Consider the following 17,454-nt stretch of genomic DNA (forward strand, 5'->3'; position numbering starts at 1 on the left):
AACAATCTTCCAGAACATTTAAATGTACCACAAATATAAAAAGAACAGAGTAACAGGTCTACTGTTTGACACAGTTTTGTTTTACTAATGGATTCGTAGAACAGAGGCCCTTTTGTGTTTTTCCAACTCAAATAATTGACTACTAATTCAAGTACTAAAATGTTAATCCATATGCAGTCTATGTTATCTGCTTTTTTTTTTTTAATTTTGAGAAGAACGTGTTACAGTTATTTGGTAATTGCATACAAAGTTTCAAAAACCATAGAACATTTTTTAATGCTTTTTAACAGCTTATCAGAATGAAAAAGCAAAGTGATTAGCAGAAACCTGCTCAAGCAACTTAGAATAGGACCAAACTAAGTCAGAGGAATGCAAAGTAAGATTTGAACTGCATGAATAGAGGTGGAGCAACGCAAACAGACCGGCACTATAAAACCATCAGATCTGTGGCTTCATGGACTTCATTGATTCTTTCTGTAACTGGCCTCATATATGCCTGGAACACATCTAACGAAGGTAGATACACTCCTTTTTTCTCTCTCTCTGAATGTTATGTCAATTGAGTATGATAGTATCAAAACTTGAATTAAATTGAATAAAGTCAATGTTTTAATAGAAAAGTGACCCGCTGAATGTCACACATCTCTGCAAAACGTCTACTTCTACACAATATTCCAGTGCTCAAAACACAAAGGTGAGATTTTTCCTGTTCTCTTGTCTTTTGAAAAATTCCAGGAGGCAGAACACAGACGGATCCCTGCAAAGAATATTAAGTGTTTGTGTCTGTGAACATTTACAGGAGCTGCAACCACTCATGGCAAATCCAGTCCACAAAATTACAGATGAGAAGAAACAGCAGGGACTCGAGAAGATCAATTCGGGCCAGAGGTTTAAAGCAAATCTCATAAAATGGGTCTCGTTTATTTCTGGAGACATGGCTGCGTTCGGAGAATGGATGAAAGGTACAGGAGTTTAAGCTTAATTGAAGCTCGATCAAGAGCCAAGCTTGAAAAAAACAACAAGAGCATTAATTCTGCAGTGAATAGTTGGCAGAAGAGTGTTTGCAAGTCTACTTTACGTTTAGATTGACAATGGAAAAGCCTAAGCATTCCTGTTTTCTTTATCTTAAAGATAAAAATGCAGCTTTAACACTTTCTTTTTCAACTTTTGTACTTTGTAAACAAGTGGAAATATGTTAAACGTCATACATTTAATAATGTGTGATCCACACCTAATTAAAAACATACTCTTTCTAAGACGGAAATATATGCAGTCTTTTTATCATGATTTTTTTTAACTCTTAAATGCTTAAATGTTTTTCTAATAAATGGATCTATAACTGCTGCAATGTGTAAATAACTATAGTAAAAAAAAAAACAGACATCATTGAGAATTGATGTGAACTGCTCTTACTGTGTTGTCCGGCCATTAGTGACCATGTTTATAATTTTACAAACAATTGAAACTACAGTTTTAAACCTGTGGGCATTACAGGTGTTTCTAAATCCTGCATTAAAGACCCAAGCTAGTCATTTAATGGTTGATTACTTTTGATACTTAACTACAAAATGCATTCACAGACACACAGATTAGTAGCAGTTATTAATTGTTTGGTTATTATTGTTATTAGTAATTGTTTTCACTGCAGGACATTTTTCATGGCATACACACATATCTCTTTAAACCTCTGCCCTCTGCAGACATCTGCAAAGACTTTATTGGTATCAACTATGTGCTTTCTCATGTTTACCCTGTTCAGGCCAGTTTATCTTGCTCCAAATTATGGACTGGGTGTTGCGTGGAGCGGCTCAGGTGATGTTTGTGAACAACCCTCTCAGTGGTCTGATCATCTTTGCTGGACTGATCCTCCAGAATAGATGGTGGGCACTCAATGGTTTTGTTGGAACCGTGTTTGCTACGATTTCTGCACTCATCCTCTGTCAGAACAGGTATTAACACAACTGGTTCATTATGAATGTCTAAATGTTTGAGCAAGGTTTAAGTGTTGTGTTCCCTCAGAGGTGCAATTGCTGCTGGTCTGTATGGATATAACGGCATTTTGGTTGGTCTCCTGATGGCAGTTTTCTCAAATGCTGGAGATTGGTATTGGTGGCTTCTTCTTCCCAACATCTTCATGTCAATGGCATGGTGAGTTTGTGTCATGGCTCCTTCCAAGACTTATTTTAACTTGTAAGAAAGGAAATAGCTTAGAGCTGGAATGCACTTTGCAAGATTTGTAGTCTGTATGAGTTGATGCTGCTTAAAGTCAGAGCCACTCTGCAGATTCAGGGCAGAAAATTGTGTTGCATAATGATGAGTACAGACATTTTGGTTGACTAATATCGAACAATTTAAAAGATTTCTTTACTAAATGTAAATTTTATTTGTGATTCATGTTGCGGTTTGAAACTTTTTTGAACGTTTTTGTCAGTTTCTTAGTATGTGTTCATTTCTAAATTATCTGTAACAGCCTACAAATTTAGCAAGTGCGGGATGCTTAGTTTTTGTCAGAAAGATTTTAAAGACATCTAGTCTAGGAAGAACTGAAATGCTAGGAATTTGGAATCTTCATCTAGAATGTTCCTTCAGTCAGTCACTGTCATATGATTGAGTTATTAAAGTTCACACGTCACATGGTAACGGAATGTGCAAAAAATGAAATGTTCAAAGGTTTTACCACTTTATTTTTAGCATAGGGTTACATAGGGGCAAACAGATTTATCAGATCGCATTTGTATAAATATTGGTGAGTCCCACTGGTACACATTTATACAGAACACCTTTTGCAGTTCAGTTTCATTGCTAGTTTAGATCAGTGGTTCTCAACTGGTTTGGGTATTTTACAAAATATCAACTTTTTTTTACACAAGACCAAAATATGTAATCAAAACAATCTATTTAGCCTTTTTTTACTTTTATAATTTTGACCTAAATATAGACGCATATATTTTATAATTAATAATTAATAAATAAATAAATTATTTTTTTTTGTCTATTTGTTTTTTTTTTTCTTTTCCATGTTTTCCAACGTCTCTAGGAAAGTTAGAGTTAGGGTTGGGGTTAGGGTAAGAGAAGTGTGTAAATGAAGAAAACAGATTTATATTGAATGAGGCATGTGTGTTCTGTGTGGTGTTAAAATTGTGTTTTGTAATAGTGTTGTAAAGTTTTGGATGAAGTGTTTCATTTTGCAAAAGTTCTGATGTGTTCTGCTATTTGTGTGAGTGGATGTGTAAATTGTATGTAGTGTTTTGACAAAATGAGCCTTAATTTCAAAATTGTGCTTAAGCAGTCAGAAAAAAATGTAAATGTATCTGTTTACAAATCACGCACTATGGTAAAAGTGTTTTGCTGCGATGGTATTGTTCTAGGAACTGTGCAAATCTTCTTTCACTGATAATTTGTCCTGTACTCATATTTTGAAAAAGAAGGAATACAAGTTATTGGTGTTGTATAGTTTTATGCAGAGTTATGCAACAGAGAACAGAGTTATGCAAAAAAAAAAAAAAAATGTTGGTAGAGTCACATTTTCTCAATGAGGCATAGCAGTGTGCAAATTAGCCATCTGCCAGCTTTTTGATAGGACACTCACCCTCACACACCTCCATGACACTGGAAGCATTGCTTCTCCCTTTAAAAAGTATGCATGTAACAAGCTATTCACAATTAAAAGTTGCATTTTATTATTTAAAATTAAGATTCATTTCACATTCACATTACATTCGTGAATTTAACAATTCCCTCCAACTGACAATTAAAAGTCAGCAGTTTAGTGGTGCTGATTTACAGGATCCTAACACTGTGGTTTTCTTCAGTCCTATAGTATCCAGTGCCTTGGCCTCCATCAACAGCCGCTGGGATCTGCCTGTCTTCACCTTGCCGTTTAACATACTGGTGTGTCTCCATATGGTGGCTACAGGACACTACAATCAATACTTCCCTCAGATTCTCATCCAGCCAACTACATCCATGTCTAACCTGACATGGTCTGAGCTGGATTATGCACAGGTAAAAGCTAACAAGAGAACATGAGGCTATCAAAGAAGTAAAGGCTGTCTCAAATGTGGGTTTTATTGCCACTTCCCCAGAGCAAGACAGTGTTTAGTGACAGCTCTTTGCAGGAGAAGTATAGATTGACATCACATACACTAAAAAGAGCTGTTTATCTGAAACTGACAAAATGGAATTCCATCTAGCATTTTTGATCAAATGTAAAGAAAGGAAAAGGAAAGTCTGAAGAAAAATCTGAATTTTATACACACATACTGTAAAATATGACATTGCATAACATTCATTCATTCATTCATCTTCCTTTGGCTTAGTCTCTGATTTAGTTCATCTAATTCACCTATAGCGCATGTCTTTGGACTGTGGGGGAAACCAGAGCAACCAAAGGAAACTCACACTAACAAGGGGAGAACATGCGAACTCCACACAGAAATGCCAACTGACCCAGCTCGGACTCCAACCAGCGACCTTCTTGCTGTGAGGCAACAGTGTTAACCACTGAGCCACCATAACATAACATAACATGACATGACATGACATGACATGACATGACATACCATAACATAACATAACAACATATCATAACATAACATAACATAACATAACATAACATAACATAACATAACATAACAACAACATAACATAACATAACATAACATAACATAACATAACATAACAACATAACATAACATAACATAACAACATGACATAACATAACAACAACATAACAACAACATAACATAACATAACATAACATAACATAACAACAACATAACAACAACATAACATAACATAACATAACAACAACATAACATAACATAACAACAACATAACAACAACATAACATAACATAACATAACAACAACATAACATAACATAACATAACATAACATAACATAACATAACATAACATAACATAAACATAAATGTAGTTAACATGCATTTTAGATATAAAATCCAGTGTGAATTTGTAATCAAAGGCTTTAGATGAATACATTTTTTTTATTTTATAAAATTAATGTTTGATATTTTGGTGGTCATTTAGGCAGCAATGTGTGGATGTCAAATGGACATTAAGGTTTTACCTCATACCTATTTGTACACTATAAAAAGTGCTGGGTTCCACACAAATCCTTTATGTTTTACCAACACAAATCATAAAATATGACATTGCATAACATTCATTCATTCATTCATCTTCCTTTGGCTTAGTCTCTGATTTAGTTAATCTAATTCACCTATAGCGCATGTCTTTGGACTGTGGGGGAAACCAGAGCAACCAAAGGAAACTCACACTAACAAGGGGAGAACATGCGAACTCCACACAGAAATGCCAACTGACCCAGCTCGGACTCCAACCAGCGACCTTCTTGCTGTGAGGCAACAGTGTTACCCACTGAGCCACCATAACATAACATGACATAACATAACATAACATAACATAACATAACATAACATAACATAACATAACATAACATAACAACATGACATAACATGACATGACATAACATAACATAACATAACATAACATAACATAACAACATAACATAACATAACAACATAACATAACATAACCTAACATAACCTAACATAACATAACAACATGACATAACATAACATAACATAACATAACATAACATAACATAACATAACATAACAACATGACATAACATACCATAACATAACATAACATAACATAACATAACATAACATAACATAACATGACATAACATAACATAACATAACAACATAACATAACATAACATAACATAACATAACATAACATAACATAACATAACAACATGACATAACATGACATAACATAACATAACATAACATAACATAACATAACATAACAACATGACATAACATAACAACATAACAACATAACATAACATAACATAACATAACATAACATAACATAACAACATGACATAACATGACATAACATAACATAACATAACATAACATAACATAACATAACATAACATAACAACATGACATAACATAACATAACATAACATAACATAACATAACATAACAACATGACATAACATAACATAACATAACATAACATAACATAACAACATGACATAACATAACATAACATAACATAACATAACATAACATAACATGACATAACATAACATAACATAACAACATAACATAACATAACATAACATAACATAACATAACAACATGACATAACATGACATAACATAACATAACATAACATAACATAACATAACATAACATAACATAACATAACATAACATAACAACATGACATAACATGACATAACATAACATAACATGACATAACATAACATAACATAACATAACATAACAAAACATAACATAACATATAACAACATAACATAACAACAACATAACATAACTTAACATAACATAACATAACTTAACATAACATAACATAACATAACATAACATAACATAACATAACAACATGACATAACATAACATAACATAACATAACATAACATAACATAACATAACATAACATAAACATAAATGTAGTTAACATGCATTTTAGATATGAAAATTTGTAATCAAAGGCTTTAGATGAATACATTTTTTTATGTTATAAAATTTATGTTTGATATTTTGGTGGTCATTTAGGCAGCAATGTGTGGATGTCAAATGGACATTAAGGTTTTACCTCATACCTATTTGTACACTATAAAAAGTGCTGGGTTCCACACAAATCCTTCATGTTTTACCAACACAAATCGATATACCAACTTAATTGATTTTACAAATTTAAGTGGATTAAACATAAAACAATTAAGTCATCTCCACAAAAATCTCAATAATTGTGATGTTTCAGCTCATTTTAAATAAGGTAAAAAAGTATAGTTTAGATATTGTTTTGATATCAGTGTGCCCACTGGGATGGTTCGTTAGTGGTAAAATGCCACTGGAAGTCGAACTCACTTACTAAAGAACAATTTAAAACAATTGTTTTTAAACCTATAGTGTTAAAATATTAGAGATATGTGTAAATCATCCTGCCAGTTTCTAAAATGCAAGTTATGTTATCTTATGCAATGTTTTGACACTTAAAACATATACATAGCCTATTGAACCTATTCTGCAATGCGGAAGTGCACTTGTTTTTGCGATTCTTTTAGAACTTTCGATTCAGTTGCCTGTGGCAGAAATGACTAATAAACGTCAAAAAACTGTCAAACGAGTTGCTCTACAAACAAGTGTTTGCATAACCAGACAAAGTAAAATAATGTAATATGAATGTATTAGTTTGCGACAAGCAGCAAAACAAGCTGTTTTTAACATCTAAAAATGAATGGAGGTGAATGAGACCACGTCTCAAGCCAAAAAGATTCAAATGGCTGCGCCCGCTCGTACACGGAGAATAAGCTGAATAAATCAAATAAAAACATACAATGGTATAAAATGTATACATAATCATAATCAAGTGTAAAAATTAAGAAAAGTAAGAAATTCAGAAACAACTTTTGATATGGTTGCTAAAAATTTATATGCAAATGTAATTATACAAATTATCTGTTAGTATTTTTTGCATTTATAAACAGATAAATAAAACAAACAAAAAATGGCATGAATTATCACAAAAAATTAATTTTAAAAATTATTCTTTAAAATAAAATGATTTTATCACATTTAATGTGAAATAAATAAATGAAAGGTATGAATTGCAGTAAAAGTAACATTTAAATCTGTTAGTGTTACATAAGATTTCCTTATCTGTTACCTTATGCGTGACTGCAAAATTCCTGCTAGACTGAATTCTGGAATGTTCTTTGCTTGCTTGAATTGAGCTTAAAAAAGCAATTCATTTAACAAATTCATACTCTGAAAAAAGGTTCAAGATGATTCCTTGGATTTACTCATTTTTGAAGTGGTTGTAAATAATTTATTTAGGCTGAATTTATACAAATAAATTAAGCTCAACCCATCACTGTAAAGCATCCATACACTCTCATTGACACATACTGTATACACTACGGACAATTTAGCTTACCCAATTCACCTAGAGCACATGTCTTTGGACTGTGGGGGAAACCAGAGCACCTGGAGGAAATCCATGCAAACGCAGAGAAAACATGCAAATTCCACACCCAGGCGAGACACAAACCAGCAACCTTCTTGCTGTGAGGCGACATTGCTACCCACTACGCCACTGCGCTGCCTTAAGCTGAACATTACTATATTTAATTTGTTTGTTTAAATGTAACCCATATATGTTGTTTGCAACACTTTTGCAGAAATCTTTTTTTTTTCAGTGTCTGGTTTGTGACTCTTTTTGTGTATGGGCAGAATTTTAATGCAGTTGAATTTTTATTTATGTTTCGTTGAAACAGCTCTTCCGCTCAATCCCTGTGGGCATTGGACAGGTATACGGATGTGACAACGCTTGGACAGGGGGAATATTCATGATTGCTCTGTTCATCTCCTCACCCATAACATTTGCGCATGCAACTATTGGATCAGCAGTTGGTATGGTGTCAGGTAAGAAGAGGTCACAAGTCAATATTTAATTCTAAACATATCAAGCTTTAAAACATTGATGATTAAGGTGTAACTTTATTTTCAGGTCTAGCTCTTGCAGCCCCATTCAAAAACATCTACATGGGCCTGTGGGGCTATAACTGTGTTTTAGCCTGCATTGCCATTGGTGGGATGTTCTATGCTCTCACGTGGCAGACACATCTGCTGGCTGTGGCTTGTGGTAGGTTCAGATCTGATATTCCCTCTCCTTCCTTCCTGATTGTGTAACTAACTGCAGTTTCCTTTATCATTAAGGTGTGGTCACATTGCATTCACTGTGGTCAGATATTCAGGAAAAAAGTCCATTGTCTATTGTCAATAGTGTAGCAATGTAAATAAAAACCCAGATCACTCTTAAAAATAAAGATCAATTAATGGTTGCATTAACAAACTGTAGCATACAAGTAAAAAAAAGAAAAAAAAGAGAGTTATTTAGATGTTTTTCAAGTGTTTTGATTACATATCATTTTTATATTTTTAATGTAATTTTTTGTGATCATTTTGACAATTTGTGTTAATTTGGTTTTTATTGACCTTTTTCTTTTTTCACTTTTACTTACTGGAAGACTTTCATTAATAAATCCAGGTACGAAAAAAAATCCTCTTAAGGCTTTTAGAACAAAATGTCCCATTGAAACCTATTAAAACAGAAATATATCATCCCAGTGCCATTTAAGCAAAATAAATAAATAAATAAATAAAAAATCCCAAGTTACATGTGAAGGAAGTTTCAAAAATGATACTGGATGCAACATAAAATTTCTAAAAACCTAAGTAGACAATTCAAACACAAAGAAGAGAAAGACATATACTAATATAGACGGGATCATACAATGAATTAAGGCAAAAGGGACAGTTTGAGTCGAAAAGAATAGCTGTGCAAGAACATCAAATAATTACATAAATGGAAATATGTAGATACATGAAACCTTTATCATATGCAATATAATAAATTTTACTGTTTCATCTTTCATTTATAAAACCAATTTTGGCATTACTGTAAGCAAAAAAAACTGTAATTTAAAGTGTTAACATTTTTCAGATGGTAGATGGTGAGGAATGATGCTGATTAAGAAATCTATGTCAGTGAAAGTACAATAAAATGTAAAAGTCGGATAAATTTGTGATGATTTTTAGTCAAATTATTATTATTTTTTACATTTACTGTACACACAAACGTAAATAAACCTAAAAAAAATTTTTAGGCATTATTCCATGGAACATTTATTTTTAAGAGTTCACTCTTCTTTCTTTTGATCAACATTCCAGATTCATAACTGTTTTAAACCAGCTTTAAAATGACTAAAATCCTTTAAATGCTCATGTTTATATGACTCCTATTGAACTAAAAGTTTTCCCAGAGATGGGTTGCGGCTGGAAGGGTATCCGTTGCGTAAAAATGTGCTGGACATGAATGAATGAATGAATGAATGAATGAATGAATGAATGAACTGACAGTCATACTGTTACACTGAGTAAAACAAAGGTTTTCCAAACTGACCAAGAATTATTGTTATTATAAAGAGTTATTGCCCAGCAGGAACACAATGTCATAAGATGATAATATTAGGTTAGATTAAGATTTCTAGGTTGTGATGTCAACTGACCAAAATTCAGTGAGTAGCCAGTGTCTAAGAGCAATGCTATTTTGATGTCCAATAACGACAACAAATAATGTTGATATTTGGTCAATTTTCAGTTGTTAGAAAGTGACCAAAATCCAAATGGGAACCAACATCTTAAACCAGCGTCATATTGACGTCAGATACATTTATTTGTCAGTTATGGCAACCAAAATTCAATATCTGATAGACGTCATAGATGTAATGTTCACACAATGTCAAGCTGTAACATCATTAGACGTTGATATTTGGTTGGTGTAAGGTTGGACATTTAGGTTGGCCTGACATTGAGTTTTGACGTCAACCCAATTTTCATTTCCAAACAAAATGCAACGTCCCCATGACGTTAAGGTAAAACGTCAATCTGGCATCATGTTGACGTCTTGTGCCTTAAGGCCATGTCAGTCTTCATACAGTACAGTAAACATCTGTCACCTTCTCATTAGTGACATGCATCTACGTAAACAGTCTCTGGGTCAATGTATGTAAAGATTTTGGACATCTTCTTGGACACTTTTAATGCTTCCAAACTGTTTACTGCAATTATAAATCGCCCATGTCTTGGGGTAGATCGTTATGATGCAATTTACCTTCTATGTGCGATTTGATTGGACAGGAATTAGATTTTTCTAATCCCCATAGACAAGAAAAAAAAAGTAGTGACTGCAGGTTGATCTACAGATACTACACAAAAAATGTGCTCAAGGGAGAGTGAAAGTACACAAATTAAAAACTACTTAGTAAATTATAATTTCTGAGAAAAACGACTCAATTACAGTCATTTAAATATTTGTAATTCGTTATTTTACACCACTGGCAATTATAAGTAAAATTGTTTTTACAACAAATTATAAGCAAATCCCTAACATTCTTGTTTATTTTTCACAGCATTTTTCTGTGCATACCTTGGCTCTGCAATTGGAAATGTGATGTCTAATGTACGTATTTTAAACCTTGAAAACATCAAATATTCAGAATTTTTTTTTTTTTTAAACATAGATTTTAATACATTTGACATATTTTAACAGTTTGGACTCCCAGCATGCACCTGGCCCTTCTGTCTCTCTGCCCTCACTTTCCTGTTGATCACAACGGAAACCAAATTCATCCATAAACTGCCTCTCGCTAAAGTTGCCTACCCTGAACAAAACCTGAGATACTACTGGAAAATGAAGAAAGAGGAGAAAACACAGAAGGGAATTCAGGCCAAAGACACAGAATCACAGCTGGAGAAAGAGCAAATATCCATTTCAATGGAAAAGAAAGATCTGGATATTTGCACGGTGGATGTTCAGCAAGAGGAAAACACACTATGAGTAGATCAGATAGGACCTCAGAGGAAACTCAAATTCATTTACCTCAATTACATGTTTCCCTCACATGATGTTTGAAAATTCCTCACAATAATAGCTAAGAGACACTGTTTTGGACATTGCCCTCAATGCACTACTTTCAAAAGGTCTGACAAACACTTTTACTAGCAGAAATGCAAAAACAAAATATTATTAAAACATGCCTATATTCATGAATGTGCGTAAGCCAAACTGAAAGAACACAAAAAAGTGCTCTGAACACACACACACACTTTTTCTTCTGAAATCTAAACCTTAAAAATTGTCATCAATAAGTGTGATGACACATAAATGTATTATTTTGACTTTTTAAGTCATATGAGTTGTTTAAAGTCACTGTAATGCTAGACTTGTAAGGTTAATTTGAAAGCAAACCCCAAATATTCACACTGTAAACAAATTTTACCCTTTGCCATTCTCAAGTAAAGGGTTTTAAAGTTGACTGGTAACTCGATTCTTTAGGTGGCGTTTGCTAAAGGTTGAAGATCTAAAAGCATTCTGCTGCACACAATTTCAAGATTATTTGCAATTCATAGATTGCATAAATGTAAGAATACATTTCTGTATAAAACAGTCAGTGCCTTAAATTAAGTTGAATCAGATTAACTTTACAAGTCTTTTCAATTTATGTTGCATAACAACATCACTTAACATCACATTAAAACAACATAAAAAACTTTTTTTTCCATAACATTGATAATTCATATTTTTTTCTTTGAATCACAAAATGATCTTAGATCAAATATAAAACATTCCTGCAGCATGCAGAATTTTTAAAATGCAGCATTTTGTAAAAGTCCCTATTTCTAAATACTTTAGCAGAATGCGCACCTACACAACAAGAATGCAAAAGACTTCATTTTGATATTTAGCTGTCAAAACAACTTGTTATGCGTCACAATTCAAATATCCAAGCCTACGTCACTTTTTGCTTCCAGCTAAGGAGAAAGATTAAAGCATGCCAAATGAAAATGTCAAATGTCAAAAAGACAAAAGGTGCAGTTTGTTTTGTAACTGTTCATAATGTGTAATAGATGTGTTGAATAGAGAACCTGCTCTATTTCAGTGTTTTCACCTGTAACAAATGAGTGTTATATTTTTTAAAAAGGCTTTTATAAATCCCAATAAATTTATATTTTTTACATTAAAGTTACACTGGTGTATTTCTTTTGAATCAATAACCATTACACCCATTTAGAACATATATTTACTTAAACTTGACATTGCAGACAATACAAACAAAAATGTTTTGCCTGGTCAACTTTATATCATTTGTAAATATACATCCTTTTCTGTCATTCAGACCTGCAAAGCATTTCAAAAATGTCAGGACAGGAGCAATTTAAGGCTAGACTCAAGTAAGTTGGTTAAATAATGATGTGATTTAAAAAAGGTGATGTCAACAGGTCATTGTAATTATGATTTGGTACAAAAACAGCATCCAAGAAAAGACTGTGAGAAAACTATTGAAATGTTGAAAAACAATGTTTTTCAAAGAAAAATACAGTAGGAAGACATTTAGATATTTCATCTTCCACAGTATATAACAAAATTAAAATTTAATAAATCTGGAGGAATTTCAGTGCATAAAGGACAAGGACGCAACCTAAGGTCAGCAACCATGATCTTCGATCCCTCAGGTGGCACTGAATCAAGAATCATCATTCATCTGTAAGCGATATCACCACATGGGCTCGGGACTACTGCAGCAAACCTCTGTCAAGTACCACAATATGTAGTTACATCCACAAATGGCAGTTTAAACTACACTGTGTCAAAAGAAAGCCCTATGTTAACATTGTCCGTAACCGCGTCAACTTCATTGGGCTTGGTGACATCTGGAATGGAGCATCCCACAGTGGAAATGTGTATTATGGTCAGATGAATCAGTATGTGTGCTCTGGATCGAAGAAGAAAAGGATCATCCTGGTTGTTGAGGAAGATGATAAAGGTACTTATTTGGCCTGCTTGCAGTTCCTACCTGTGTCCAATAAAGAACGTGTGGCACATTTTGAAGCGCAAAATGTGACAAGATCTCACACTGTTGCCCACCTTAAAACTTGTTTGTCTTTTATGTGTTATTAAGTGTCATTAAAACCAATGTTTGGGATTGGCACGAGAGACCAAAGGTTTGACTAATTTTTAGACTAAATATACTTTATTGCCAGGATTCCAATACTTTTTAAATCCTATTCTTTGCACATCCCTTACTATTCTTCATCATAAAACATAATAATGCTGTAATATTGAGATGTGAGGTCATGAAACAATAGAATAGACATTCAGTTGTATTAGTCTTTTTTTGACTAATGCAATGAGTGTCCTTGAAAGTCCTGTTTGCAATCACAGTATAGCCCGGAACTGGTGTCCTGATGTTGAACTCTATGCCTGCATACCGGACTGTCAGTCTGTCATGTAAGGTTCATTGCGTGGCGTCAACAGAAGCAGAATCATCTCCTATTAAGAAGCTCCATTTTATCAGATACCATCAGCCATCTGAAGATTTAAATCTCTCACATGAGACTCAGATCTCAGATATAAAATTCTTATGCAACAGGCACTCTGGTTTGATCTTAACCTACTGTTTAGAACAAAATCTCTTTTGCATTAAATGTCAATATAAATTATATTATGTGCATTAGTGTTTCCCCCTGCAATATTCAGCAGTTTCTTTTGAAGAGCAACACTTGTACTTAAAAAGCATGGCAATTGCGTGTCTATAAATGTCATCTGGAGATTATCTTTGCTGGCAGTTTACATTTTTGATGAGTGATAATGAAAAATGGGACAGTTTGTTCTGCATTCCAAAAGAGTAATGTACCATATAACCTAGAAGTTACTGTGATCCCATTTTCTTATCATACTCTGTAATAATTGTATGTGGTGGCCAAATTATTAGAATACTTGGTATACTTTGATTGTTTCAGATGTTTTTGTAGAACTGTCCATTACAATACTCAAATTTGGGCCTAAGATAGACCTATTTCACTGTCAGTGTCACAATCATGTTTCTCATTCAAATGAAAGTTTTTGGTTTCAGTTGATATAAGTTCAAAGAAATCCAGTTGAACTCAAATTTTTTTACTATTATTGGCTTTGAAAATTTAATTCTTTGCCAAATATTTCCCAAGTTATGTTTAATATAGTTATGTTATGTTATATTTTAAAAGCATTGCCTATAAGATATGTTTAAGTTTTACAAATATAATTTTTAAGGTCAATATTACCAGTCTCGTTAAGACATTCATTCATTCATTCATTCATTTGTTCATTTTCTTTTCGGCTTATACCCTTTATTAATCCAGGGTTGCCACAGTGGAATGAACCGCCAACTCATCCAGCACCTTTTTACGCAGCGGATGTCCTTCCAGCCGCAACCCATCTCCGGTAAACATCCACACACACGCATACACAACTGACAATTTAGCCAACCCAATTCACCTGTACTGCATATCTTTGGACTGTGGGGGAAACCAGAGCACTTGGAGGAAACCCACGCGAACGCAGGGAGAACATGCAAACTTCACACAGAAACACCATCTGACCCAGCCGAGGCTCGAGCCACCAACCTTCTTGTTGTGAGGCGACAGCATACCTTCTGCACCACCATTATTATTATTATTATTATTATTATTATTATTATTATTATTATTATTATTCAAATTCCCTTATAGAACAAACCACTGTTGTCCAATAACTTGCCTAGTTATAAATCTAGTTAAATTGCTCTTTAAGCTGAATATTAGCATCTTGCAGCATAACTAGTAAGTACTGTCATCATGGCAATAACTAAATAAATTAGCTGTTAAAGTAATAAAAACTATTATGTTTAAAATATGTTGAAGAAATAAAAATCTCCATTAAACAGCACACTTGGAATATATTTTTTAAATATTTAAAATTTCACATAGAGGAGATATAATCATTTTGCAATTAACTGTATATTGACACTATTACAAACTGATGTGCTGTTAAAATTGCTGCAAAAGGTGGACATACAGTGCCAAATAATAAATAACAAATTTAGCTTGCAACTACATAATTCATGGAATTAAATCATTAAATTTTTAGAGGCAAAATATTAATCTTGAGCGAGGCAGTGGCGCAGTAGGTAGCACTGTCGCCTCACAGCAAGAAGGTTGCTGGGTTGCTGGTTCGAACCTCGGCTCAGTTGGTGTTTCTGTGTAGAGTTTGTGTGTTCTCCCTGCCTTTGCGTGGGTTTCCCCTGGGTGCTCTGGTTTCCCCCACAGTCCAAAGACATGCGGTACAGGTGAATCGGGTAGGCTAAATTGTCCGTAGTGTGTGTGTGTGTGTGTGTGTGTGTGTGAATGTGGATGTGGATGTGGATGTTTCCCAGAGATGGGTTGTGGCTGGAAGGGCATCCGCTGTGTAAAAACTTGCTGGATAAGTTGGCGGTTCATTCTGCTGTGGTGACCCTGGATTAATAAAGGGACTAAGCCGACAAGAAAATGAATGAATATCAATTTTCTCATATCGGTCAGGTGTTATAATAACATTGGCCACCACTGTAATATGATCATTGTTACAGTTTCCCTTTCCATTGTGATGCATTTACAGAAGCATTAAAAAAGTGTCTCTTTACATTAAAAAAAAACATTTCTGATTTTTAAAGTTTTTTTTTGTTTCTTTTTATAATGTTTGTTTCTTTTTATAATGAAAAAAAAATATCTCAAAAAATCTTTTAATTTTAAAAGAATGCAGTTTTAGTGGCGAGGCAGTGGCGCAGTAGGTATGCTGTCGCCTCACGGCAAGAAGGTCACAGGGTTACTGGTTCGAACCTTGGCTCAGTTGGTGTTTTTGTGTGGAATTTGCATGTTCTCCCTGCCTTTGCATGGGTTTCCTCCGGGTGCTCCGGTTTCCCCCACAGTCCAAAGACATGCGGTACAGGTGAATTGGGTAGGCTAAATTGTCCGTAGTGTGTGAATGTGTGTGTGTGGATGTTTCCCAGAGATGGGTTGTGGCTGGAAGGGTAAAAACTGTGTAAAAACTTGCTGGATAAGTTGGCGGTTCATTCCGCTGTGGTGATCCCGAATTAATAAAGGGACTAAGCTGACAAGAAAATGAATGAATGATGAATGCAGTTTTACATTTGCCGCACATAACAAGCTCTACATATATGGATTTTTAATGCTAAAATAGCAACTGTTTTATAGCAAATGTTTTTACCACATCTTGCATGTATTCATTTTTTGCGGGGGAAACTGGAGCACCCGGAGGAAACCCAAGCGAATGCGGGGAGAACATGCAAACTCCACACAAAAATGTCAACTGACCCAGCCAAGGCTCGATTCAGCGATCTTCTTGTTGTGAGTAGATAGCACTACCTAGTGTGCCATAGTGTTGCCATCTTGCATTTACATTTAGTCAAAAAGGAACAATACACACAAGAAGTGCTAATTTTACTAAGGAACTGTTTGTGCTCAGATAATTAAGTCATAGGATAAAAAGGGAGAGTTTTTTAGGATATAGATAGAGAAGTGAAGACAGGTGGTTTGTCAGACCCTCTCATTAACCTAAATGTTTTTGGGGTTTTTTGTAGTCGCCAAATGTCGTTCGCTGTAGACTTTGCTAAACTTTGTAAAAGCTAATGTCTCTTTTGCATTGAACTTTAAGCATATTACATTCAGAAATGTTGTTTAAGTTCACGCAGCTGCATGACACATCTGTGTGAAGCACATTTTATAAATGCACATTGTTTTTTAAAATGTTTTATATAAATATATATATATATATATATATATATATATATATATATATATATATATATATATTTTTTTTTATTTTTTTTTTTTTTGCTCATGCTTGGTTTAGTGTATAGCAGGCGTGACCAACCCTGTTCCTGGAGGTCGACCTTCCTGCAGATTTCAGTTGCAACCCATATCAAACACACCTGCCTGTATTTAT

General features: G+C 33.8%; 1 protein-coding gene across 2 annotated transcripts; it reads left to right on the forward strand.

Annotated features, from left to right (window-relative positions):
* Positions 1-456: 456 nt before the first annotated feature.
* slc14a2 (solute carrier family 14 member 2) lies at positions 457-12,682 on the forward strand. Of its 2 annotated transcripts, NM_001020519.1 has the most exons (10): positions 477-516; positions 617-694; positions 800-962; positions 1,760-1,949; positions 2,020-2,148; positions 3,813-4,005; positions 8,369-8,516; positions 8,602-8,736; positions 11,066-11,115; positions 11,206-12,682. In NM_001020519.1, exons 1-10 carry the CDS (start codon positions 493-495, stop codon positions 11,491-11,493), a joined length of 1,398 nt encoding a protein of 465 aa, NP_001018355.1. In that variant the 5' UTR covers positions 477-492; the 3' UTR covers positions 11,494-12,682. The 2 variants fall into 2 exon arrangements, with proteins under 2 accessions (XP_021331686.1, NP_001018355.1); XM_021476011.3 differs by lacking the exon at positions 617-694 and having other exon boundaries at positions 457-516; positions 736-962; positions 11,206-12,680.
* The last annotated feature ends 4,772 nt before the right edge of the window (positions 12,683-17,454 follow it).

Source organism: Danio rerio, chromosome 5, assembly GCF_049306965.1.
Source record: "Danio rerio strain Tuebingen ecotype United States chromosome 5, GRCz12tu, whole genome shotgun sequence".
Lineage (NCBI taxonomy): Eukaryota > Metazoa > Chordata > Actinopteri > Cypriniformes > Danionidae > Danio > Danio rerio.

Coding starts and splice junctions, on each gene's coding strand:
- slc14a2 (NM_001020519.1), top strand. CDS start 493: ATGCCTGGAACACATCTAACGAAG. Junction 517..616: donor CTGGAACACATCTAACGAAG/GTAGATACACTC, acceptor ATGTTTTAATAG/AAAAGTGACCCGCTGAATGT. Junction 8,517..8,601: donor AGCAGTTGGTATGGTGTCAG/GTAAGAAGAGGT, acceptor CTTTATTTTCAG/GTCTAGCTCTTGCAGCCCCA.